The sequence below is a fragment of the Musca domestica genome, unplaced genomic scaffold, assembly GCF_030504385.1.
Source record: "Musca domestica strain aabys unplaced genomic scaffold, Musca_domestica.polishedcontigs.V.1.1 8, whole genome shotgun sequence".
NCBI lineage: Eukaryota > Metazoa > Arthropoda > Insecta > Diptera > Muscidae > Musca > Musca domestica.
This window is the reverse complement of record NW_026712409.1, coordinates 9,846,992-9,873,526: the sequence shown is the minus strand read 5'-3', so window position 1 is coordinate 9,873,526 and position 26,535 is coordinate 9,846,992. Positions and strand designations below refer to the sequence as shown.

Here is a 26,535-nt window from a genome sequence, read left to right as displayed (position 1 = left end):
GGCATACCTCTCAATCCTGCTCCAGTGGCATAAATAAAAACTCACATATATCAAATGCTCCAGCAATGATTTATGCATTTTAAAGCTGATTTTGTTTTTAACTTCGACCAGTGCACAAAGCAGCAGATCGCACAGCGTTTGCAATTTTTTATGTGTTTGCATAAGTGTGAGTGTGCAAGTGTGTGTGTGTTTAGTGTTCGACAGTATCTAGTGGTTAGACATATCTGGCGTTCTATGATTTTTTTCAACTTCGGTCTCTGAGGGCAGTGCAAATCATGGAAAATCCTTTTCCATTAAAGCTCATTCACCCACACCGCAACAATGAACGGCATTAGTCGCAATCATACGCTGACACATATGTATGTTGCTGGTCTAGAGATATGGCTATGCATATATGTATGTTTGTGTGTAAATATGCTCTCTAACCTAAGCTAATCTAACCCCCGCCCCACCACCACAACCATAAATAATCTTTCAATCTCTCTGTTTGTTTTTTTTTCAGATATCATCCATGCCGCACGAGGTGTCCACCAAATGGAAATCAGCTCATTGGTCAGCGAGGAATTACAACCGGTGGTCCAGCTGAAAACCGCAGCTGTTGTCCTTAAACCCACTGAAGCCAAGATATCGCCGCTAAGTGCCACACGTGATGTCATTCCCGAGGGCAGGCAAATCTATCAGAACCTCCTGACATATTCACTGAACGTGGGCAAGGCCATGGAGGTGGCCATCTATGCGCCCATCTTCAACGCCGTCCTCTACGAGGCCGAGTTCGAGTCACAGCTCTGGATGATTTTCGATGCCAACAAACACATGGTGGCCTGTGGCGATGCCAACTCGCACAAATTCTACACCAAACTGGACAAGGGGGAGTACTGCATTCGGCTGCAGATACGCCACGAGAAACGTGACCTGCTGGAGAAGGTCAACGAGGCCAATATGGTGGCCCTGTTCAAGCTGCCGAGCAGCCTAAATCTGGATGTTTACGATCAATATAATCAGTGTGTGATAGCGGGACGCAAGTTCAATTATTGCACCGTCAAACAGGATTGTCCCAAGGTGTTGTACATCGCACCATTGGCTCAGGACAAGCTGTCAAAGGCTAATTTACCAGCTAATGCCGCCTGGTTGAGTGGCAGCATTACATTGGCCAAGGATGAGGTGGGTCGCAAGGCGGACGTACAGGAAGTCACATACATTTTGAATCCACCCGATGCGGGGAAAAAGAATGGTGGCGGAAGTGGTAACGGTGGTAGTTCATCATCGAGCGGTGCGTCCAGTTTCAGTTCGAATGCGGCCAATGCCAAGTCGTCAAAAACGACGACCACTGGTGGCACATCCCCACCAGCATCTTCAGCCAATGCAGGTGACGCCACTGCACCAGCTTCACCCAAAAAATCCAAAACTTCCACTGATGAATATGCAGAGAGTTTGCGTGACTTCCAGTGTTCCATGCTGACCAAGTTGGGTGAGTAGGGGGAAGGGGGGCTTAAAAAATCATTTTTTGATTAGAATAGAGTAAAACTTTAAAATTTTAAGTTCTGAAATATTTTTTTAGGATTAATTATCAATTCATAGAAAATTCCCAATAGAAACCTAAAAAACTGGACAGAGGTAAATCAAGGTATTCAAGGTATTTTTGGAATAGAAGACGATCAAAATTAAAATGACCTTTAAGAGATCGTCTTTGGAAAGAAAATTTTTGGGGAATCGTCTTTGAAAAGAGGAGAGGAAAAAGGGGTGGATAGAAGACTTCCATAGAAAAAAGTCCTTAAAAAAGTCTTCTAAAAATTGAAGATCTTAAATAGATTGTCTGTGGCCAGAAAACCGTAACGAGGATTCTATGGATAGAAGACTTTCTAGAGATTTCCTATTGGTAGAAAAGCTTCCATAGAAAATGTTAAGGTATAGACAATGGAAGTCCTCAATGTCATATATAGACATTAGAGGACCTCGAGGTTTTCTACTGTCCTTAGAAGTTCTTGAGGCTTTCTACTGCCCATAGAAGACCTAAAGGACTTGAGGTCATCTACTATCCATAAAAGACTTTAAGGTCTTCTGCTGTCCATAGCTTAAGGTCTGCTATGGACAGCAGAATACATTAAAGTCTTTTATGGATAGTAGATGACCTCAAGACGTTCAGGTCTTCTATGGCCAGTAGAAAGCCTCAAGGACTTCTGCTGTCCATAGCAGACCTTGAGGTTCTCGACTGTCCCTAGAAGACCTTAAGGTCTTCTTCTGCTGTCCATAGAAGACAATGAGGCCTTCTTCTGTTGTCCATAGAAGACCTTGAAGTCTTCTGCTGTCCATAGAAAACCTTGAGGTCTTCTGCTGCTGTCCATAGAAGACAATGAGGCCTTCTTCTGTTGTCCATAGCAGACCTTGAGGTCTTCTGCTGCCCATAGCAGACCTTGAGGTCTTCTGCTGCCCATAGCAGACCTTGAGGTCTTCTGCTGCCCATAGAAGACCTTGAATACTTCTGCTGCCCATAGAAGACATTGAGGTCTTCTACTGTCTAAAGAAGACCTTGAGGTCTTCTACTGTCTATAGAAGACCTTGAGGTCCATAGAAGATCTAGAGGTCTATAGAAGACCTAGAGGACTTCCTTTGTCCATAGAAGTCCGTGAGGTCTTCTGCTGACCAATGAAGACCTTGAGGTCTTCTGCTGTCCACAGAAGACCTTGAGGTCATCTACTGTGTTTGAAAAAATACCTTCAAGACGTCTTCTGTGAATAGAAGGCCCATCACGGATAGAAAATCTTCATGAGGTCTTCTATGGATAGATGATCTTTAAGTGATCTGTGGACAGAAGGCTCCCATGGATAGAGAACATTCACGGGGCCTTACATGGATAGAGGACCTATAGTTATAAGATCTGCGAGATAACTTCTTTATATAGAAGACCCTCAATAGGTTTTCTATGAATTGAAGACTGTCAAGAGGTCTTTTGTGCATACAAGACCTACAAGAGGTCTTCGATGGTCCAAAGATCTTCAAGAGGTATTCTATGGATAAAAGACCTTCAAGGGACTTCCATGGATAGAAGACCTTCAGGTGGTCTTCCATGGTTAGAATACTTTCAAGAGGCTATTTAAGATTAAAAGATCTTCATGGGGTCTTCTAAGATCAAAAAACTTCAAAAAACCTGCTATGGATAGAAGGTCTTCATTAAGGGTCTTCTTTAGAGAAAAAAAACCTCCAAGAGTTCTTCTATGAATAGTAGACCTTCTAGACGTCTATTATAAAAAAAAGACTTTCAAGACGTCTTCTATGCCTACAAGTCCTGCATGATGTCTTCTAGGGCTAGAGGGCCGTTAAGAGGTCTTCCAAGACGTTTTCTGTGGATAGAAGTCTTTCTAAAGATCTTCTTTAGATAGAAGACCTTCAACAGGTCTTCTATGGGGAGAAGACCTTCAGAAGGTCTCCTATGGGGAGAAGACCTTCAGAAGGTCTCCTATGGCAGGTCGTTTTGAGATAGAAGATGTCGTCGGCGGTAGAAGACCTTCCAGAGAACATCTGTGCACTTCAAGAGCACTTTTATGGAGAAAAGACCTTTAAGATGGATTCTGTAGCTAGGAGTCCTTCAAGTTCTAGGCTTCAGGAAGCCTCTTTAATGAAGAAGATATTCAAAGAGGGATCTACCTTAAAGACCTTTAGGAAAACTTCTATTTGTAGCACCTCTCCTGAGTATTATCCGAAATATGGATCGAAAGGTGCCCCATAGATAGAACAGTTATTAGAGATCCTTTACATTTCGAAGACCTTCAAGAGGTTTTCTGTATGTCTTCTATTCTCAAAATTGTTTATATGGAGATAGAAGACCTTTCGTGGCAAATATCCTTTTAAAGCATACTATCTATGGCAGAGCTATTGAAAACATCTTTCCAAATACAAATTTTATAGACTTCCGATTTTATGAAATCTTTAAAATTAAAGAACTTTGCTATGGACCCAAAAACAATCCAATTAATTTATATTTTTGTATGCCATCCTTCATCCTAATCCTCATTACTTAATGCTCCAAATGTCCAAAAAAAAGCGAAAAAAAAACCTGTTGCCGACATTTGTCTCGAATGAGAACAAAATCCAACATCTAAACCAAATGAGATCTCATTGCCAAATCCGTTGTCGTTGGCCGTTCACATGCTTCCCTCCGAGGGTTAGGGGATAAACAGCATTGTTTGTCTTAGCCCCTCTGCCCCACTCCCCAGGAGCTAAATTGAAAATTAACATTTAAGGCTTAAGTGATGAAGAAAAACCTCATTAAATTCGGCCCACTTAATTTCTGCGAGAATTTCATTTCATTTCATTTAAATGTGCAACAAGAAGCATTGTTACAACACGAGTGGTGGCCGCCTGGCACTGTTGCCGATGTAGCAGCTGGCTGTCGCCGCTGTTGGCTGGCTGGCTGGCAATGAACGAACGACAAGTAGTTGGGGAAGCAGAAGAAACGAGAAAAAAAATAAGTCGAGAAATCTGCCATTGTTACCAACAGTGTCATCACTCATTCATTCTATCAGCAGTGCCACGAAAATTATTTTAATACATGAACGATGGAAGAAGAGGAAGAGCATTGGAGGGAGGGAGGGGCGGAGGCAGGGGAAGGTTTTCAACATTTGCCAACTTAATTAATATCGTATTATTATCTCTTTTCATTTTGTTGCTTCTGTTTTATGGCTCATATTGTTTTTCGTCCTTTTCATTGGGCATTTCGGCTTGTTTTTTTAATCTGCGTTCCGCTTGAATAGTCTGACAAGGCTGCCAGGCTGGCAAACAGACTGGCAGTCCGAACGTTAAACAGCCAGTCAGGCTGATTGTCAATTTATGCTCGGCCATCCTTCCAATTGGTCATAGCCATGGATTGGTTTATTCCGCATAATTGCACCAGAAATACGCTGTCGGAACGCAATTTCGAAATAACGCCGCCAATCCAATAACAATGGCGCGATGAAGAGCATGACGATGAGGACGAAGGCTTCAATACTGAGAATGAGGATGATGAAGATGATGATGCCAAGATGAGCTCTGGTTTCGAGCTCTTTTGCGGTTCTTTGTTCTCTTCTTCTTCTGTTTGTTTACAACATTTAATTTTTGATTTCTTTTTCCCATCACCAGGACTTTTTTTCAGCATTACTTATTTTTTGTATTTCCTTTCTTCCGTTGTTTTATCCTTGCAGAACTTGAAAAAGCTGAAAAAATCTACGAGGACATAATTGCTGGACATCCCAAACATTTGGCTGCTCATTTACTTCTCATACAGAACATTGAATCATCGTCCGAATTGAAGGCACAATATCCGTTTACATTTGCCAAGTCATTAAATGCACCAAACAGCAGCAATGCAACGGGATCCGCCACCACCACCACGTCAACCACAGCTCAGGAGGAATCATCATCAGCAGCATTGTCTGGCAGTGCCAGTGGCTCTACTGGCTCCGGCTCAAGTGCCGAGGATAAACAAAAGGAAGATAATCAAAAATTGCGCAATGCTCTCGAACGCATTGTTTTGTTGGCGGACAATGTCATTAGGGACACTGATAAAGATGCATTGTTGGCATACTATGGCATTAAATGCGATACTCGTCCTGATGCCGCAAAGATTAAAACGTAAGTTGAATTTATACTAGCATAATGAAAGTACAACGACGTAGAAGAGGGGAGGGGGGGAGGGAACATGGTGCGGGATGGGGAGGGGTTTGGGTAACATCATCGGCCAAAGAGAATGCATAAATGTCAAGGCAGAGACAGCATCAATCTTGGTACCACGATTATTAACCCTTAAAGTGCGGAAAGGAATTTTTGTAAAACTTAAGTAAATTTAACTCCGAAGATTTCGCAACAGATGCAAAAGCTTCAACAGGTCTATCGGGGGATGGAAGGCCTCCTATAAGTCTGTTGAAGTTATTAGATTTTGTTTAAGGCCACAAGGTCTTCTGTAGGCTGTAGAAGACTTCAAGGTCTTCTATAGGCAGTAGAAGACTTCAAGGCCTTCTATAGGCAGTAGAATACTTCAAGGTCTTCTATAGGCAGTAGAAGACCTCAACGTCTTCTATAGGCATTGGAAGACCTCAAGGTCTCCTATAGGCAGTAGAAGACATCAAGGACTCCTATAGACAGTAGAAGACCTCAAGGTCTTCTATAGACAGTAGAAAACACCATAGAAGACCTCCAGCTCTTCTATCGACCATAGAAGACCTCCAGCTCTTTTATCAGCCATAGAAGACCTCCAGCTCTTCTATCGACCATAGAAGACCTCAACGTCTTCTATAGGCATTGGAAGACCTCAAGGACTCCTATAGACAGTAGAAGACCTTCTATGGACCATAGAAGACCTCCAGCCCTTCTATGGACCATAGAAGACCTCCAGCCCTTCTATGGACCATAGAAGACCTCCCGCTCTTCTATCGACCATAGAAGACCTCCAGCTCTTCTATCGACCATAGAAGACCTCCAGCTCTTCTATAGACCATAGAAGACCTCCAGCTCTTCTATAGACCATAGACGAGACCTCCAGCTCTTCTATCGACCATAGAAGATCTCCAGCTCTTCTATCGACCATAGAAGACATCCAGCTCTTCTATGGATCATGAAATACCTCCAGCTCTTCTATCGACCATAGATGACCTCCAGCTCTTCTATAGACCATATAAGTCCTCCAGCTCTTCTTTAGACCATGAAATCTTTCAAGCTCTTCTATAGATCATGAAATCTTTCAAGCTCTGTAGAAACGAGTCCTTTTCTTTTTGAAAATTGAAATGCTGCCTCAGATCTACCGAGGCGCCCTTAATGTGACCCCCTCCCCATGCGATAGGGTTAATGCAACTCCACCATATTGCTGGAATGTTGTAGCCAAAGGAGCCTACTTGGTGCCTGCTGTTGCTTGTGTTTGTGTGTATGTGCGCGTTTGTGGCCGTATGGCGTTGCTTTCGCTTGTCATGAACAGGTCCTCTCCAGAGCGAACAGGGAATAATAATTATTTGTGGTGTAGTCGAACAGCAATATTCAAACTGCAATATTCCAGCTGGTGCTCTTTTATACCCCACCCTCCTGGGCATTATTACTTTGGCAAGCCGTAGTTGGTCCTTGGTCCAGGGATATCAAGCTGGCTGGCTGGCTGCCTGGCTTGCTTGCATTTACTGACATTTTAATTGTGATAAGAGATACCGAATGGGGAAACACAGGAAATGTAAACACATTAACGGTAAATAAACCCATAATCATGCACAGAGACACACAAACACAGCGGGAGAAAGCCAGGATGCATCTTCACAATGTTGGAGTTGTTGTTGTTGCTGTCTTCATTGTTGTCCCATGCACTTGAATAACCCTCTCAACCTCCCTCTTCCCCCGCGCACTCAAATTGGAACGTAATTGTAATACACATCTTTGTGTTCGCAATTATCTCTGTTGGCAGCCCAGAGTCCCTTTTGTTGTTGGAAAATAATATAAACAACAACTTTGCCACCAAATTACAACAAACCATCAGAGATAAGAAAGTTTTTTATTAAAGCGTAAAAAAGGACAAAAATTACACAAAACTAAAGAAGAAAAGAAAAACAACGCCCAGGCACATAAATATATTGGGAAACCCTTTACCCCCACCCTCGTCCTCGTCCACAACATTTTGGCCAAGCCTTATCAAAGCCGCTTTTCTTCTTTTCGGTGTGTTGGTGTTGTTATTGTTATTTTGATTTTCTTATTCTCTGTTCCAAGAAGAGATTTTGAGCATTTCATCCATTCATTGTGCCGACGGCAAAGCCAAATCATTTGACTGTAGCAATTTCAGTTGCCCGCCATGAATAGAAAATTAAATCCCATTCTGGCGCCAAATAAATTGCCGCTGTTATCAACAACATTAAGAGAGCCGGCTAACAGATTTCTGAATAACTTACGCCATACATATTCTCTCTCACTCTCCCATAACACAACAGAGCATGCGCTAACAATTTTATCGCATAATACAACTGTTAACTGTGATAGAGAATAGTTCTGTATTTCTCTTATACGCTATAAAATAAATATTTTCTTGCATGTTAGGGAAACATTGAATGCTCTCTCCGTTGATGAAAATTATTGAGAGCAACAATTCAAGAGAGTTTGGTAGAGAGTTCTAACAACTACTGTAATTATAATTAAGCAAAGGAAGCCTAAAGGAAATATTAAGGGTCTGATGTATATGTATGTATGTCTGTATGTATGTATGTTTGTATGTATGTTTGTATGTATGTATGTATGTATGTATGTATGTATGTAAGTATGTATGTCTGTTTGTTTGTACGTATGTATGTATGTATGTCAATGAAATTAATGCGAATATAAAACACTAATTTTGTGTGTGTTTTTTTTTTCATTTTTGATTTTAATTTTAGAAAGAAAAATTTCAAAATCTGAAAAACACGCATTGAGTTGGCGTTGCTCTTTCGCATTAATTTTTACTTCGTCATACAAAAACAGGACCTTATGAACATTTTAGAATATATTTTCAAAATTGTATGAAGGCAAGAATATTTTGGGATTTCTTATATTTTTGAATCCCTTGACCAATTTTTAAAAACGCTTTGTTTTTCAAAAAAAAAAAAAAAAAAAAATGACATCGGTCATAGTTAAAAATCGAAAATACTTAGCTTTAGAATTTTACTGTGTAGACGACTAAAAAGAACTTTTGTTCAGAAGACTGCATGGATTTTAGAAGGACACAAGATTTTTTTCTCTTATGGAAAACCAAAAGGCCTTCTGCTATTGATGACCACAAGCGTCCTTTTTTAAAGATAACCACAGGGTCTACATCCATAGATGACTACAAGGTCTTCTCCCAGCCTTTTATGAGCTCTTCTTCCATAGAAGACCACAAGATTATATTCCACAAGGTATTTTTCAATCGAAAACCACTTGTTCCCATTCCACACGCTTTTCTTCCACAGAAAACCACAACATCTTTTCCATTGAATCTTCCATAGAAGACCACACAGTAGGATCTACAGTAGGATACCTCAATGTCATCTATAATACAAGATCCCAAGGTCTTCTACTATAGAAAAACACAAGGTCTTCTACTATAGAAAAACACAAGGTCTTCTACTATAAAAGAACACAATGTATTCTACTATAGAAGAGCACAAGATCTTCCACTAGACAAAACCACGAGGTCTTCTCCCATATAGACCACTACGTCTTCTTTAGAAAACCACAAGATCTTCCATAGAACACAAAAATGTTTTCTTCCATAGAAGATCCCAATGTCTCTTTCCAAAAAATAACACTAGTTCCTCTGCTATAGAAAGCCATATGGTCTTCTTCTATAGAAGATCACATGGTCTTCTTCTATAGAAGACCACAAGGTTTTTTTTCTATAGAAGACCACAAGGTCTTCTTCTATAGAAGACCAGAAGGTCTTCTTCTATAGAAGACCAGAAGGTCTTCTTCTATGGAAGACCACAAGGTCTTTTTCTATAGAAAACCACATTGTCTTTTTCTATAGAAAACCACATTGTCTTTTTCTATAGAAGACTCCAAGGCCTTCCTCTATAGAAGACCACAAGGTCTTCCTCTACTGTAGTCCACCAGTCCTTCTTCTATAGAATACCACAAGGTCCTCTTCCATAGTAGGAGATCACAAGGTCTTCTTTTATAGAAGACCACAAGGTCTTCTTCTACAGAAGACCACAAGATGTTCTATAGAAGACCACAAGGTCTTCTTCTATAGAAGATCACATGATCTTCTTCCATAATGTATTCTTCTATTGGGGTTTCTCCCAAAGAGATAACAAGATCTTCATCCATGCAAGACCACCGAGTCGTCTTCTGTGGAAGACCTCAAGATATTCTATAGAAGACCTCAAGGTTTTCTTCCGTAGAAGAACACAAGGTCTTCTTCTATAGAAGAGCACAAGGTTTTCTTCCATAGAAGATCACAAGGTCTTCTTTCATAGAAGACCACAAGGTCTTCTTCCATAAAAGAACACAACGTTTTCCTCCATGGAAACGCAAGGTCTTCTTTCACAGAAGACAACAAGGGCTTCTTCTAAAGAAGACCACAAGGGCTTCTTCTAAAGAAGACCACAAGGTCTCCTTCTATAGAAGACTATGAGGTCTTTTCTATAAAAGACCATTAGGTCTTCTTCCGATCCTTTTCTATAGAAGACCAGAAGATCTTCTACTATAGAAGAACACAAGGTCCTCTACTGTAGAAGACCACATGGGCTACTACTATAGAAGACCACAAAGTCTTCTTCTATAGAAGACCACAAGGTCTTCTTCCATAGAAGACCACAAGGTCTTCTTCCATAGAAGACCACAAGGTCTTTCTCAGAAGACCGCAAGGTCTTCTTTCACAGAAGACCACAAGGTGTTCTTCTATAGAAGACCACAAGGGCTTCTTCTAAAGAAGAACACAAGGTCTCCTTCTATAGAAGACCATGAGGTTTTCTTTTATAGAAGACCGTGAGGTCTTCTTTTATAGAAGACCGTGAGGTCTTCTTCCGTGGAAGACCAGAAGATCTTGTACTATAGAACAACACAAGGCTACTACTATAGGAGACCACAAAATCTTCTTCTATAGAAAATCACAAGGTCTTCTTCTACAGAAGACTAGAGGATCTTCTTCCGATGAAGACCACAAAGTTTTGTTCCACGGAAGACCACAAGGTCTTTTTCTACAGAAGACCACAAGGTCTTCTTCTAGAGAAGACTACAAGGTCTTCTCTTTAGAAGACCCCAAGGTCTTTTACTATAGAACGCCACCAGGTCTTCTAAAGAAGATGATCTAATGATTTTCTATGAAAAATTACTGATTTTTTATTTAAAAAGTCCGCGAAGTTGTTCTATATAAAAATATCTAAAAGTCACCAATAGAAGGAGGCCTGATAGACTTCTACGGAACTAGGTTTCCCTTTTTACAAGACTGCCAGAAGTAGTAGAAAAACCTATAGTTTTCTGTAGAAGAATGTCGTATGACCTTCTTGAAAAGAAAAGTTAATAGAATATGATCTGATGGTTTTCTATAAAATAGTATTTTATGAGAGAATCATAAGGCCTTGATTTTTTATGAAAAGGACAATGGGGTCTTCTATTTAAGAAGAATTTGTTTAGTTGTGGGTTTGCTTAATCTTACCTGGATTCTCCTTCCTCTAGTAACTGGAAATCTGACATGACCTACTGAAGGATGTAAGGATTATACGGCGAGAGAGCATAAGAAGCACTTAAAATACGTTCTGGTGAATTCTGAGGAGATATCAATAATGGTCAATATCTAAGTCCTGGATAATTTCTTGAGACCTTAAAAAGTTCAGGAGTATTCTAATATGAGATTCTACTGCAAAATATCTTGGTAGTAAATAGAACTAGGCTATGCAAGGATTCTTCGCTAAGGACCTTAACAAATACTTTATCCTGTATACGGAAGATACAGTATATGATTCTGAGAATTTCATTCATACTACTCGAATATACTACGACTACAAGGGATATACTATGTCAGGATTAAGGACACAGAGCCCTGTATAAATATTCTGGGATAGGACACAAGGATCATATAGAATAGTTTTAGTTTGTTTTCTCGCACTAACTGTCTATTTTCGAAATGTTTCCTCCTGGTATAGACTGTTCCAAGCAAGTGTTTCTCAGTGGAGTAGCGGGATCTTATTTTCGAAAATAGTTATTATAACAACACAACAAGTGGTCATTACCGCCAATGGCATGATGTCTTCAACATCTCCATTTTTTTAATATGTTTATTTTTTCCCACCAGAATTCGTCAATTTGTACAACGTGGGTTATTACGTGTCGATATTTTCAAAATGAGCGTAGGGATTTTCATCATCAAAGCTGAGATTTTCCTTGGTGGCTCTGATTGTTCAAAATGTCATTTTTTTTAAAACGAAATTAAAATTATGCTTCTTGTAATTCATATCAGGTGCGCATGCTCCCTCAATTTATTGCTCAAAATATGTTCTCTATGTTCTCTAACATTTCATGAGAGCTGCCAGAGAGCTAAAATATATTTCAGTGTCACATTCTCTTTCAATTTAACATTTTCTATTATGCGATAATTATATTTTCACTCAAACGCTCTCTCGTTCTCTCTCACCTAACAGACACATCATTTTCAGCTAAAAATGTTACTCTATCTCTTTGGCTCTCTCTCTCTCGCTCTCGACAACATTTCGTTCGAGTGAAACATAACATTCATCTCCACACTCCCATCACATAATCCTGTTGTCCTGCAGAGGAGTACACTTCGGATGCTGGGGTTAAGCCAGAAACTGTTGTCCGTGTCGTGTCAGCATCGTGTTGGCTCCTTTGCAAAACCGAAAACAACGACGAAAAAAAATATTTAACCTTCATTCATATGGTTTTGGTTTTGGAAAATGTAGGTAATGTAATGTTAACCTCGTCAAGGATACACAAGGACCTGGAAATCACACGCACACACACACTCGCTACTCACACATATTTACAGAGACATCAAGCCATGTATAGGTTATGCATTCGTCTCCTCATACATACTTATATAGATGAGGTGGTTTTAGTCGTCGTTGTTGGTCGGTAGGTCGGTCTGTCGGTCTGTCGGTTAGTTGGTTTGTTGGATGTTTGGTTGGTTGGTTGTTCTCTTGTTAATATTTTTGATAAATGTGTCAGTTTGTGAATTTGCTTTAATCTAAAGCTTCTTGGGTTGTTTATGGTTGGTTTTTGTTGAGATCCCCGTAAGAGGCTGTGTGTGTGTGGGTCTGTGTGTGCACACATGTGTGTATGTGTGTGTATTATTATTGTATGTGTTGACTGAGTGCCCTGGTGGCCCAGTATTGTGGTATTTTGTTAACACACATAATTACGCACACGCAAGCACACTCACACACACACATACGCAAATACCCATCGTGACACTTAGTAGACACATTTCATACCGAAGTGAAATGAAATGAAATAAAATTAAACAAATACGTCAATGACATTCTCTTATCTCAACCAAAACAAATTGGTATTTTACTCGACTGTCTTTTAACTCTTTGCTATTTGCGATGGCTGCTGTTTTTTTTTTCTCCTGTCTTCTTCCTTTTTATTTGCCCTTCTGGAAAATAGACAAAAACAGATGGACAGACAGCCAGTCAGCCAGATAGATAGACGGACGACATCTGGAAATCTCCAGAGATTGGGCGTGTAGCCTTCACACAGGGAATAAATATAATCAGAGGATAAGACAAGGTTGGCTAGCAAAGCAGGCAGGCAAAGCGACAGTCAGTCAGTCACTCAGTCATTTAGCCATGCTTGACATTTGTAATACAATAATTTAAATTACAATGGGTGGTGATTACAGCCCCTCCAGGAAAAATGGAGATGAAATAAATAAATTTATGTTAAGACGACAAGAAAACGAGGGCGATGATTTTCATGATTGACGCTTGTAAATTATTTGGCATTTTCGTTATGTTTCTTAATCCTACGCAGCGAGAGAGAGGTGGGAATATTAAAGATTATTTGATGAAGAATTACGCTGATTTGTTGAAGAAAAATTTTGGGAGAAATATTAGCTTAGATAGGAAAAGATCCGAAGAAAGAAAATAATAAAGAAAGTCGGGATGAAGGGAGAAACCACAATAAAATCATAACAGGGAAGAATTAAAAAGATGAAAACAGAAGAGAAGAAAAAATAAGAAAGAAAGACATAAACAAGTAGTGAAAGAAAAATTGGTACTATCGTAGGAAGAATTAACAAAGAGAACAAGAGAGAGGAAAAGGGGAATATTGTAAGAAAAGAAAAAAAAGTGTTATTAGGAAAAGTGTTGAATTCGGCAATTCTTAAAAACAATTAAATCCGTTAAAAAATCGGTTAAAATCTTAAAAATACCGAATGTAGCTGTTATATTAGGCTCTATACGAAGACGTGGACCTGCATAGGTAACTTTTGTCATAAGCCATCACAATATTCAAATGCGAAACTTAAAAAATCGGTGAATAATGTAGCAAAAATCATCAAAATGCCGAATATGGGGAGGTGCCGTTATATGGGGGATATACGAAGACGTGGACCTTCAAAAACAATCTTATGTCATAGGCTGCAGAATCCATTACGAACTTCAAATACCAAATTTGAAACAATTCCGATGAAAAATTTTGCTAAAATCGTCAAAATTCCGAATATCGTGAGGTACCGTTATATGGGGGCTATACGAAGACGTGGGTCTGCACAGACAATTTTCTGTCTTAGGCTGTAGTATAGTTTACGAACATCAAATACGAAATTTGAAACAATTCCGGTGAATAATGCCGCTTAAATCAACAAAGTACGGAATATCGGAAGGTACCATTATATGGGAGCTGTACGAAGACGTGGACCTGCACAGACGATTTTCTGTCTTAGGCTGTAGTATCCATTTCGAACTTCAAATATCAAATTTGAAACAATTCCGGTGAATAATGTCGCTTAAATCACCAAAATTTCGAACACAGGGAGGTACCATTATACGAGGGCTATGCCAAAACGAGGACCTACATGGCCCATTTTTAATACCAAAAGTCCTGCAGACATAATACACATTTAAGTAACATTTTATCAACCTACTTAATATCGTTCGGAAGCTAGAGTGAATTTCACAGACGGACAAACGGACAGCCATCGCTAAATCGACATAGAATTTTATGCTGATAAAGAATATACATACTTTGTTAGGTCTAAAATGTATATTTTGAGGTGTTGCAAACGGAATGACAAACTTGATATACCCTCCATACTACGGTGGAGGGTATGAAAACACCTGCGGAGAACTGAAGTTTTATAGAAAAAGAAGACTGAATTCAACAAATTTTTCTTTAAGAAGTCCAGAAGATAATCAAAAGAAAAAATCCTTAGAGCATAGGAAGTAAAGAAAGAAAGAAGGAAAAGCCGAACGGATTTCTAATACATTTGAAGGTTTTCTTTTCAGGAAGATCCTAAAGAGGACTTCCCTTACACAATGGTTCCGCATTAACTTTTTCCTGTTTAAACTATTTCGCCTTGTCGTAATAAAAATTGGCCACCACAATTTCTAAACCCTAGAAACCAATAGTGACTTCAATATCAAGTTTCAAGATTTAAGCTCTATCCATTCACGCAACGCCAAAGTTAGTATCATTTAGTATTTTTCGAACAATCATAGTTTGAATTTCCAAATGAACCTCCCTTTCTCGAAACTATTTACCAACGATGGCCTCCATAACAAACATTTCCAAAACCACCTTCTCCTCTTCAATATAGACTCCAAAAGCGACCTCGATACCAAATTTTTGAATTCCATCTCTATCCTAACATCCATCTCTAAAAAATGCACATTTTGTGGCATTTTTCACTTTTCATACGCTCATAGACCGCATATCCAAAACCACCTTCTTCTCTCAACTACAGACACCAACAGTGACATTTTATAAAATTCCAGTATTTCAGCTCCATTCCTTCACCCGATGGTCACTTTAGGACAACTTAGTACTATGACACGCATTCCAAAATTACCTCCGTATCTTATCTGTTCTTTTGGAAAAGAGGATGTACAGATATTTTAACAGGAGATTTTTTTTAAAAAAAGAACCTACTGGTCTTTATTAAATAAAAGTCATTCTGTGTTTCCTTTGAAAGAGAGAACTGTCTTTTTAAGAAAACTCCATGTGATATTCTTAAGAAGACGATCTTCATGAAAACAAAGGCTTCTAACCATCCAGTAAACCCACTCCTCCTTTTTTCGGTCAAGGATTCTCTCAGGATTTTTTTCTAGACTTCTTTAAAAGGCCGCATGTCTTCTCTAAAATTTATAAAATTTCAGTTTTCCTCAGGTCTTCTTTAAACGAAGACCCGCTACACTTCTTTCTTTTCTTTTTACGAATGCTGTGAATGCGGTTTTTACAGAAGACCCTTTATCAAAAGGAGACCTATGTCTTTCTTAGAAAAATATCCTCTGGTCTTCTTTAAAAATATTTTTTAACTTTTTTTGAAGCAAATCCTATTACTTTCTTTAGAAGATGGTCTTCCTTTTTCTCTCCTCTTCTTCAAGGCCCCAAGATATTTCTAAAATTATCATTGGTCTTTAAAAGAGAAACCTTAGAATTTTCTCGAAAGGAGAAGCTCAGTTCAGAAGTTCTTTAAAATAAGACAAACATTTTACTGTTAAGAATATTTTCTTGAAAAATAGGTCCGTAGCAGCTTGAGAAGGGTTGAAGATATTTTAAATGTAGACCATTTAGTCTTCACCTTAAGAAGACTTTCAGGATTTTTCAAAAGCATATCTTCCAATCAACATGATAAGAAGGCCATATTTTCTTCATGAAAAGTCATTCTGGTCTTCATGAGAAGAAGCTCTTCTAGTCTTCTTGATTAGAAGTCCTCTGTTTTATCTTTTGGGGTTCAATTTATGTGAGTTCCGTACAGTCTTCTATACAAGCAAGAGCTATGAGCTTATCTAAATTTATTTAAATACATTTATGTGTGTATGTTTTAATATTTTTATACAAAATCTCTCCCAACTACCATAACTCTCTCCATATTCGTCGGTTATTAAAAAATGCTCTGCTTTATTAAGTTTTTTGTTCTAAACTTTAAAAAATATCGACATCTCTGCCACAGCAGCAGCTTCAATCCCCCAGCATATTTTATAATTTTTCACTTGTTAAGCTGACTTAAAGATAACTTTTGCTGCTTCAGTGAATAACTGGGGCGTCTGTCGCTCAGCCAGCCAACCAACCAGCCAGTCAGTCGTTCAGTCAGTGAGTCAATATGTGTCATGTTTTGCCAAAAATAACAAATGTTTAAACAACAACTAATCCTTAAAGACTCCTAATGCCCCACTGATGTTGTGTCATTTATTTTGGCAATGTGTGTGTGTGTGTGTGCAATGTGAGTGAGTGTATGTATGTGCACGTGTGTGTCTGTCTGTGTGTGTGTACAAATGAGTATTTGCTTACATATTTTAATTGGAAATGTTAAATGCTAAATGTCTTGTTGTTGTGTCAGTCGTTTACATTGTCATTTAGAGTAATAACATTCTAACAAGACGACACTTGAGTCAATGGGGCCGAAACGGGCCATAAGAATTAACCTTTTATGGCTGGCAATTTGTACCGTATGGCTGCGAAGAAAATGGCCACTAATTTGGACGCCATCATCGTCGTCGGCATCATCATCGTCATCATTGGCATTTGAGGCAAGTCTCCACTATCTCCCAGCCATTTTTAATGAACTGTCTAACGACCAGACCTGTCTTCCTCACTCCCCTCTCGTTGTCGTTTTTTCTCTCGCCTTTACTCCTAACCAAGGAATGAAAGACTTACTAATTATACATAACTGGCAATGGCTGAAAAGCTATTCAATTGAAAAACTGCCACTGTTTGCAAAGTTGTTATTTTTCTCCTTCGATTTTTGTTTTTTATATTCTCCACCATTCTAGGGAGGGTATATTTATTTCGACATTCCGTTTGTAACTCCTTGAAATATAGAAGACCATGAGTTCTTTTGAGGTTATTTAGAAGACCATGAGGTCTACTGAGGTCATATAGAAAACCATGAGATCTTGTGAGAACATCTAGAAGACCATGATATCTTCTGAGGTCATATAGAGGCCATGAAGTGTTTTGTGGTCATTTAGAAGACCATGAGGTCGTCTGGTCTATAAAAGACTACGAGGTCTTCTAAGGACTACACGGTCTTCTAAGGTCATATAGAAGACTACAAGATCTTCACAGGCAATAGAGAATACCATGAGGTCTTTTTAGGTCATATAGCAGACCATGAGGTCTTCTGAGGTCATATAGAAGACCATGAGGTCTTCTGAGGTCATATAGAAGACCATAAAGTCTTCAGAGGTCAAATAGAAGACCCTGAGGTCTCCTGGGGTCATATAGAAGACCATGAGGTCTTCTGAGGTCATATAGAAGACTACAAGGTCCTTAGAGGTCATATAGAATACCATAAGGTCTTCTGACCCTGAGGTCTCCTGGGGTCATATAGAACACCATGAGATCTTCTGAGGCCATATAGAAGACTACAAGGTCCTCAGAGGTCATATAAAATACCATAAGGTTTTCTGGGTCATTTAGAAGAGGTCAAATAGAAGACCATCTCCTAGGGTCATATAAAAGACCATAAGGTCATCTGGCTCTATAGAAGACTATGAGGTCTTCTAAGGTCAGATAGAAGACCATGAGGTTTTCTGGGTCTTTTAGAAGCCCATGAGGTCTTCTGATGTCTTATAGAAGACAATAAAATCTTCAGAGATCAAATAGAAGACCATTAGGTCTCCTGGAGTCATATAGAAGACCCTGGGGTCATATAGAAGACCAGGGGTCTTCAGAGATCATATAGAATACCATAAGGTCTTATGAGGTTATATAGAATACCACAAAGTCTTCTCAGGTCATATAGAAGACCATTAGATCTTCTGAGGTTATGTAGAGGTCTTCTGAGGTCATATAGAAGACCATTAGGTCTTCAGAGGTTATGTAGAAGACACTGAGGTCTTCTGATGTCTTGTAAAAAACTATGAATATTCATGATAGACCCTACAAAGTACGTTTATTCTGGATCAGCGTAAAATTCTAAGACAATTTAGCGATGTTCGTCAGTCTGTTGTAATCAAGCTATCTTCCGAACGAATTGAGATGGAAGGCTAACATTTTGCACACATGTGTATTTTGCCAGTAGACAGGTTAAATTCGTAAATTGGCCATGTCGGTCCACGTTTTCGTATATATATATATATATATATATAGGTACCATATAATGGTACCTCCGAATATTCGGTATTTTTATGATCTTAGCGACATTACTCACCGAAACTGTTTCAAAATTTGTATTCAAAGTCCGTAACGGATATTACAGCCTACGACAAAAAATTTCGTATGCTGGTCCATGTCTTCATATAGCCGCCATAAAAGGGTACCTACCGATATTCAGTTTTTCCAAGATTTTAGCGAAGATATTCCCCCGAATTGTTTCAAATTTCGTATTCGAAGTTTGTAATGAGTACTACAGACTATGCCGAAAAATTTTGTATACTGGTTCTCATCTTCGTGTAGCCCCCATATAACGGTACCACCCGATATTCGGTATTTTGATGATTTTAGCGACACTATTTACCGGAACTGTTTAAAAAATTGTATTCAAACGTCGTAACGGGTTCTACAGCCTTTGACAAAAAAAACTTCGTATCCAATTCTACATTTTCGTATAGCCCCCATATAACGGTACCACCCGATACTCGGTATTTTGATGATTTTACCGACATTATTCACCAGAAATGTTTTAAATTTCGTATCCGAAATTTGTAGTGGGTGCTACAGTCTCTAGCCTTCGTATGGCGTGCGTACCATCATTTAAACGGTATTTTCCGATTTTTTTTAAATTTTTCAATTTCCTTCCAAATGTATTTAAAGTTCGGCCCGGCCGAACTTAGCAGCTTTTCACTTGTTCGTCTTCTTCTTCTCTTTGCTGTTTGTTCTGTTCCAATTCTTTTACAAGTTTTCACAACTAAATAATTCCAAATGGTTATCCGTTATCATTCGAACAAGAACGAAGGAAATTGAAAATTTCTATGCCACCGCTACCGCCGCCGCCGCCATTAACACCACAAAACCAACATCCAAGCCATGCCATGCCATTCATTTGGCCAATGCCAATACTTGGTCAATACTTTGTGTGGCTATTTGTTGAATAGGAATTCCAGAGAAGTAGGTGGGGGGGATTAGGTGCGAGAAGAGGGCCAGCATATTTGCTGACACTTAAATTGAGGTATTTCTATGCAAAAAATTAAAAAAAAACGAAAACGAATATTGCAACTCCAAGACCTTTCAAGTGTTTGTGGCTAATAACGAAAGTTGTGGATTATGATTGGAAGGACGATAAAGGATGTTATTCTAATTGGAAAATAAATTTTCTGAAAGATGTAATTTGAATGGTAAGGGTTATAGTTCATCAGATGGATCAATATGCAAATTTTGAAGGAAAGTATTCAAATAAGGTCAGTTCAATATTTAGGAAAAATTATTTTTAGACGCCAAAAAATAAGTTTTGTTTTGATGAAATTATAAGACATCGACAGAGGATTTAATCATAATATTTTGAAAACAAAAATCATTAAATTATACAAAACGTATCAAGGATTCAAAATCATTCACTAAAAACCAATCTTGTTTACTTAAATGTGTAAACTTTCAATATTCTCTTAGTCTAACATCAAAGGCAACCTCAAAAATTCCAAACCTCCAACACAAACCCCCACACCATGAAATAACCGATCAGAATCTAACATCTCCATCACCACAACAGCCACCGCATTTCAAATTCCATGTAACAAACTGAAATGCCACACTTGTCACAATGTTTCAAAATAAATTGACTAACATTTCCCCAGTTCTCAATTAAAAGTCCCCCTTTTTGATGGAATTCCATTCCAAAAACATTCAATTACCGGAATTTGTCGATATTAGCATCAACTAATCGAATTAATTACGAATTCGAGGAACTTGTTCTCTGAGTGTTTACATTAATTGTTTGCGTTTTTTGCTGGGAACTGAATCGAATGCGTGGGAATTGGCAAACTTTGCAAAAATATTCTCAAATATTTTTTGGGGCAATAAATATTGTTGCAAAATCGTCAGGCAAAATCCCATTATTGTTGTTTTTATAAAATTAACGTTAGTTTATGAGTGGAGAACGATGGTAATGTTTACCAGCAAAAAATTGCCCGAAATAGCACTAAGTTTTAGAATCCGTCTAGATTTGTTCGAATTGGTCACCTTTGGCACGAATTACGGCCTTCAAACGACCAATGAAACCGTTACTTGCGGCCCGAATGTTGCTCTGCTGTGTTTTGGCCCATTCCCGGCGAAGCGCTTGCTTGAGGTGATCGACACTTTGGTATTTTTAAGTGCCAACCCTGCTTTCCAAAATACTCCAGACACAATAGTCCAACGGATTGGTATCCGGAGATTTTGGTGGTCATTCTGCGATGGAAATGAAGCAGGAGCCTCATTTTGTAACCATTCTTGGGTGGGTGGCGTGCTGAGTCCTGTTGGAATGTCCAAGGTCTGCGGCCAAAATGTTTGAGTGCCCAAAGCTATAATTCACCCTCCAGGATATTTTCGCGATAATATTCGGCATTTATTGTGTCGTCACGGTCGATTAATACGAGCGGAGAGCGACCATTGGCTTTTATGGCGGTCCACACCATCACCATGGTCGACGCTTGAGTTCTGGTGGCCAACCGAAGGTGCACATTTTCAGCTGACCTCTTTCGCAAGTAAACACGATTATTTTGTTTGTTTACAAACTGCTGGACAACGAATGTTTTCTCATCGGAGACGGAGGAAACCAAATTCGGCAGTTCACCACTTTCGACCAAGCAAAGCAACTCTCTAGTTCTTTTAGGTCTATTTTCTTTCTGTTGCGGTATATAAATGACCATAAGGTCTTCGAAGGCCATATTGAAGATCGTAAGGTCTTCTTCGGAGGTCATATAGTAGACCATGAGGTCTTCTTATATAGAAGAAGGCAATGAGGCCTTCTCATATAGTAGATTTTCATGTGGTCTTTTTATACGGAAAAGCTTTAGGTCTTTTCATATATAGAATACCATGGGGTCGTATAGAAGACCACGAAGTATTCTGAGGTCATATAGAAGACCATGAGGTCTTCTGAGGTCGTATTTAATATTATGAGAACTTCCGAAGTCATTAGATGACCATGAATTCTACTAAGGTCGTATAAAAGATTAAGAGGTTTTCTGCGGTCGTAAAGGAGACCATGAGGTTTCTGAGGTTATATAGAAGATCATAAGGTTGCGAGAACATCTAGAAGAGCATCAGGTCTTTTGGGGTCATATAAAGGCAATGAGGTCTTCTGAGAGACCATGAGGTCTTTTGAGGTCATATAGAAGACCATAAGGTTTCTGAGGTCATATAGAAGATCATGAGGTTTACTGGGTCATTTAGAAGAACATGAGGTCTTCTGAGGCCATTTAGAAGACCTTGAGATCTTCTGAAGTAATGTAGAATACCACGAGGTCTTTTGAAAAATATAGAATACTATAGGTCTTCTAAGGTCATATAGAAGACCATGAGGTTATCTGAGGTCATATAGAAGACTTCTGAGGTTATATCGAAGGCCACGAGGCCTTCTGATTTATATAGAATACCATGAGGTCTTCTCGTCTAAAAGACCATGAGATCTTCTCAAAGTGAAGACTATTAGGTCTTCTGGAGAATATAGAAGACCATGAAGTCTTTTAAGGTCATATAGAAAACCATAAGGTTATCTGAGGTCATATAAAAGACTTCTGGGGTTATATAGAAGACCATGAGATCTTCTCAAAGTGAGGTCGTCTCAAAGAGAAGTCACTGAGATCTCCTCAAAAAGAGGACCAGGAGGTCTTCTGATATAAAAGGAGAACATCATAATCACTTTTCAGATAGAAGAAGACCAGGAGGTCTCCTCATATTAAAGAAGACCGTGAGATCTTCTCATAGAAAAGAAGACCATGAGTTCTTCTAATAGAGTAAAAACTATGAGGCCTTCTCATATAGAAGAAGACCAAGTGGTCTTCACAGGAGAGAAGTCCATGGGATCTTCTCAAAGAGAGGTCCAGGAGATCTCATCAAAGATAAGACCATGTTTTTTTTTTCTCATATAGAAGAAGACCAGGATGTTGTCTTAGAGAGAAGTCCGTGAGATTTTCTCAGAGAGAAGACCATGAGGTCGTCTGAGAAAGAGAGAGAGAGATCTACATTGAACTACTACTTTACTTTCAACAATGCGGTGGAAGTACTTATTTTATGCAAATTTGACCCATTTCGGTACAAAATTGTCGCTTTCGAGACGAATTTTATGAACTTTTTTGAGTCACATTTAAAAACTCTGTTACAAATTTTGGGACTTTTCGTAACCTTTCTTTTACACAATCCAGCAATTTTAGCTTCAGCACCCTCGATGAATGACAGCGCTACCACCATCTTGATCTCTGTACCTTTTAGTTACATTAAGTTACATCTGCCAGAGCAAAGGATTATTCCGTGATTGTATGATCTATGTATGGTAAAAATGTCATGATAAGTAATGTTTGGGCCAAATCGCTAACTTCCTTCGAGAGAACCTACCATCAGGTCACTTAGGTTCTATGATTTCATGGAGTCATATTCATCCATTTGAAATAATATTTCCTGGGAGTCTTTACATTGTTTTTCTCTTAATGTTTGAGTCCTGACCTGTCCTCCTGACATGAACTCTGCATTAAAACCACCTTACCTTATTCTCCTCCGGGGCATAATTCAAAAGGCCAACGACATACAACACATCAGATAGGCAAATATTTAAATACGGACATATTTCCTACATTATTTAACTCATAAGAGTATTTCCTCAACAAAAGCCCTGGCCATAAGGCCATATTGTGAGTGATGATACTTCAGCATGTTTGTTGTTAAGTGCTCGTCCCGAAACCCCATAAAAATTTAAATTGTTAAACTTAATTAAAATTTCGAACAAAACAAGGACCACATTTGGCATTTAAATCAAGGGTCAACTTTTTAACTAGTTTCATTTAAAATGTTTCCCAGTTCTTTGGCAATGGGTATGTGCGTACGTCTCTCTCTCTCTCTCTGTGTGTGTGTGTATGTGCGCGTGCTATTTACATTATTTAAACGTCACAAAACAAGTCAACATCAGTCCATGGTGGGTCCCCTCAAAAAAAGCAAATGCCGCATAAATGGCTCTATAACAGGGAAACTTGTGATTCTTCTTCTTTGTTTTTTTTTTTTTTGTTTTTTTTTTTTTTTTGTTTTCGGTGTTTTTGCATAAAGATGTCCTTCAATTTTATTTTTTATTTATATTTTTTTCGGTTTTTTTTTTTGTTTTTCTATTTGGAAAAACCCCAGAACAAAGCTGCTGGTGTTTTTTTTTTTTTCTATTTCTTTAAATGACAACAACTGTAACATTGTTTTCCTTTTTTTTCCCAACACCCAAACAAGTGGGAAATCTGAAAACATATTGCCACGTGGAAAATTTTAAATATTCTTTGTTCTGGACAATGGGGTCAGGATGGACAGAGTAGGACAGCGCAGAAAGTCTCTTGAAAAGTCATGATGGGTTTCTATGGAGACAACATTGTCATAAAGCCATCATTAGTTCAAAATGTTGTTAGAATATAACTAAGTTGTGCGAAAATAAAAAACAACAACAACAACAAAGAATACTTAAAAAGACTTTAAAGGCTTTTAAGGGCCGAAAAAAAAGTATTGACACCCTCTCACTGCCATTCATATGACACCTCATTTTTTTTTCCTTCTCGAAATGAACATAGGAGGCATCTTATTTGGTGTACCCTACATCGTGGGACGGAGGGCATCTTGTTTTTGTCTCTCCATTTGTATATTCTCGATATCGATATTTACATTATTGAAAATGGGTCACTTAGTCCAAATTTTGTGTAGCCTCTGTATAACGTGGCCGCTAAATGTTAGGTGTTTTTGGAGAAAGAGACCACTACGGGTACCTTCAGATATTTTATTTTAAAGATTTTAACCGCGGCGAAAAATTTTTAAATTTGTAATTTATGTAAGTTTCTAAAAACGAAAGTTAGGTAATCGCTCAAAAACTGCATGCCGACACCTATAGACATATACTCAACAGTGTCACATTCGGGCCGAACTTAATTGAGTTTTTAATTCTTTGTCATGGACATGAAATTTTATGTCCCTTATCCATGTCCGTCTTTTTTCCCTCAGCCACATGGCTACAGGGGGTATAAATCATTTGATGCGGTCAAAACGTGCCTAATCGAAATAACGGCTTTAGACCCTAAGTCCCTTTGGACCAAATCTGTTTCAGGACATTTGGAGTCGATCTAGAAGTGGCCGTTCGTCAGTCTGTCTGGCTAGCTGGTGCGCACAATAACTCTCGAAGAGAGTATCAGATTTGGTCCAAACATGGTACATTGTAATATTATTGCCAAACATCGATCGAGTTCGGAGATGGGCAATATCGGCCCACTCCTTCTGGTACCTCCAGACAAAAGGTCCAAATTTTCAAAGAAAATATTTTGCCGCACAGAAAGAGATAGAATAATCCGATTTTGCTCCAACTTTGCAAAACCTAATATTTCCATCAGTTCTAGGTCAGGAATGGACAATATCGGCTCATCCATTAAGTACCTCCCCACAAAGTGTCAAAATTTTGAATAATTATAATTCTTATAAAATGAGATGTAAGAATCCGATTGTCTTCAAATTTCACACATCGCAATATTTTTATTAACCTAAGGTCTAGTGTGAAGGTGGCATATATCAGTCCACACTTTCAGGTACCTCTCCCCACAAAAGGTCGAAATGTTTATACCCTCTGCCATATGGCTAGAGGGATATATATCATTTTATACCGCTAAAATATGCCTTATCGATATAACGGTTTTAGTTTCTAGGTCTTTTTGGACCAAATCCGTTTGAGGATATTTGGAGTCGATCTAGCGATTCCCGCCCGTCCGTCTGTCTTGCTAACGACCATAATAACTTTGGAATGGAACATTCGATTCGCTCCAAGCTTGGCACATCGTAATATTATTAACAAACCTAGTTCAAGTTCGAACTATGGTAACTTCGGTTCACTCCTTTTGGTCGTCCCCCACAAAATTTTCAAAGAAAATATTTTTTGCACAAAAAGTGAAAGGATGATCCGATCTTGCTCCAACTTTGCAAATCGTAATATTTCCATCAGTGATACGTCAGGTGCGGAAATTGACAATATCGGTTCACTCTTTTAAGTACCTTCTCCCCCACAAAGGGTCAAAATTTGGACTAATCATAACTCCTATAAAATGTGTGGCAAAAATCCGCTTGCCTTCAATACAGGGTGCGATGAAAAAACTGCAACCAATTTCAGAATGCTGTCATTTCTAAGCCACTCGTCCGACAGCTGTTGAAATTATTCCAGTGACAGCTCATTATATTGTTTAAAAGCGTACAAAAGCATTTTGCTGAGAATTTTTCAGAAAAAAAAGTTATTCGTGATGGAATTCAAGCGTGATAGTGTGATTTCTTTATATTTGGCTGGAAAACAACAAGTGGCTATCGTTAGAGCACTCCAGCATTTAAATTTGAATAAATCTTTTGTGTCTCGTATCATTGCTCGTTACCGTGATACTGGTAGTGTAGCCCGACGTCAAGAGAAGTGGACGGAAGAAAACAGCAACACTAGCAGAAATGGTTCGAAAAAAAATGATCGCAAAATGCGGTGGCCAAAAAATGCTTCGTGAGCTGAACATATCGCAAAATTCCATTCGGAAAATATTGAAAAATGAGCTCGGGATAAAGCCATTGAAATTCCAAAAAGTGCAAGAACTTACACCGCAACAGAAAGAAAATAGACCCAAAAGAGCTAAAGAATTGCTTCGCTTGGCCGAAAGTGGTGAACTGCAGAATTTGGTTTTCTCCGCTCCGATGAGAAAACATTCGTTGTCCAGCAGTTTGTAAACAAACAAAATGATCGTGTTTACTTGCCAAAGAGGTCAGCTGAAAATGTGCACCTTCGGTTGG

At 38.7% G+C, this 26,535-nt stretch overlaps 1 protein-coding gene across 1 annotated transcript in view; it reads left to right on the top strand.

The window, feature by feature from the left end:
• Positions 1 to 26,535, top strand: part of LOC101889276 (tripeptidyl-peptidase 2) — a 251,316-nt gene that overhangs the window by 192,895 nt on the left and 31,886 nt on the right. Inside the window, exons 14-15 of the mRNA XM_005174804.4 lie at positions 503 to 1,468; positions 5,178 to 5,607. Of these exons, the coding sequence (XP_005174861.1) occupies positions 503 to 1,468; positions 5,178 to 5,607 (1,396 nt within the window). The remainder of the gene's footprint in view (positions 1 to 502; positions 1,469 to 5,177; positions 5,608 to 26,535) is intronic.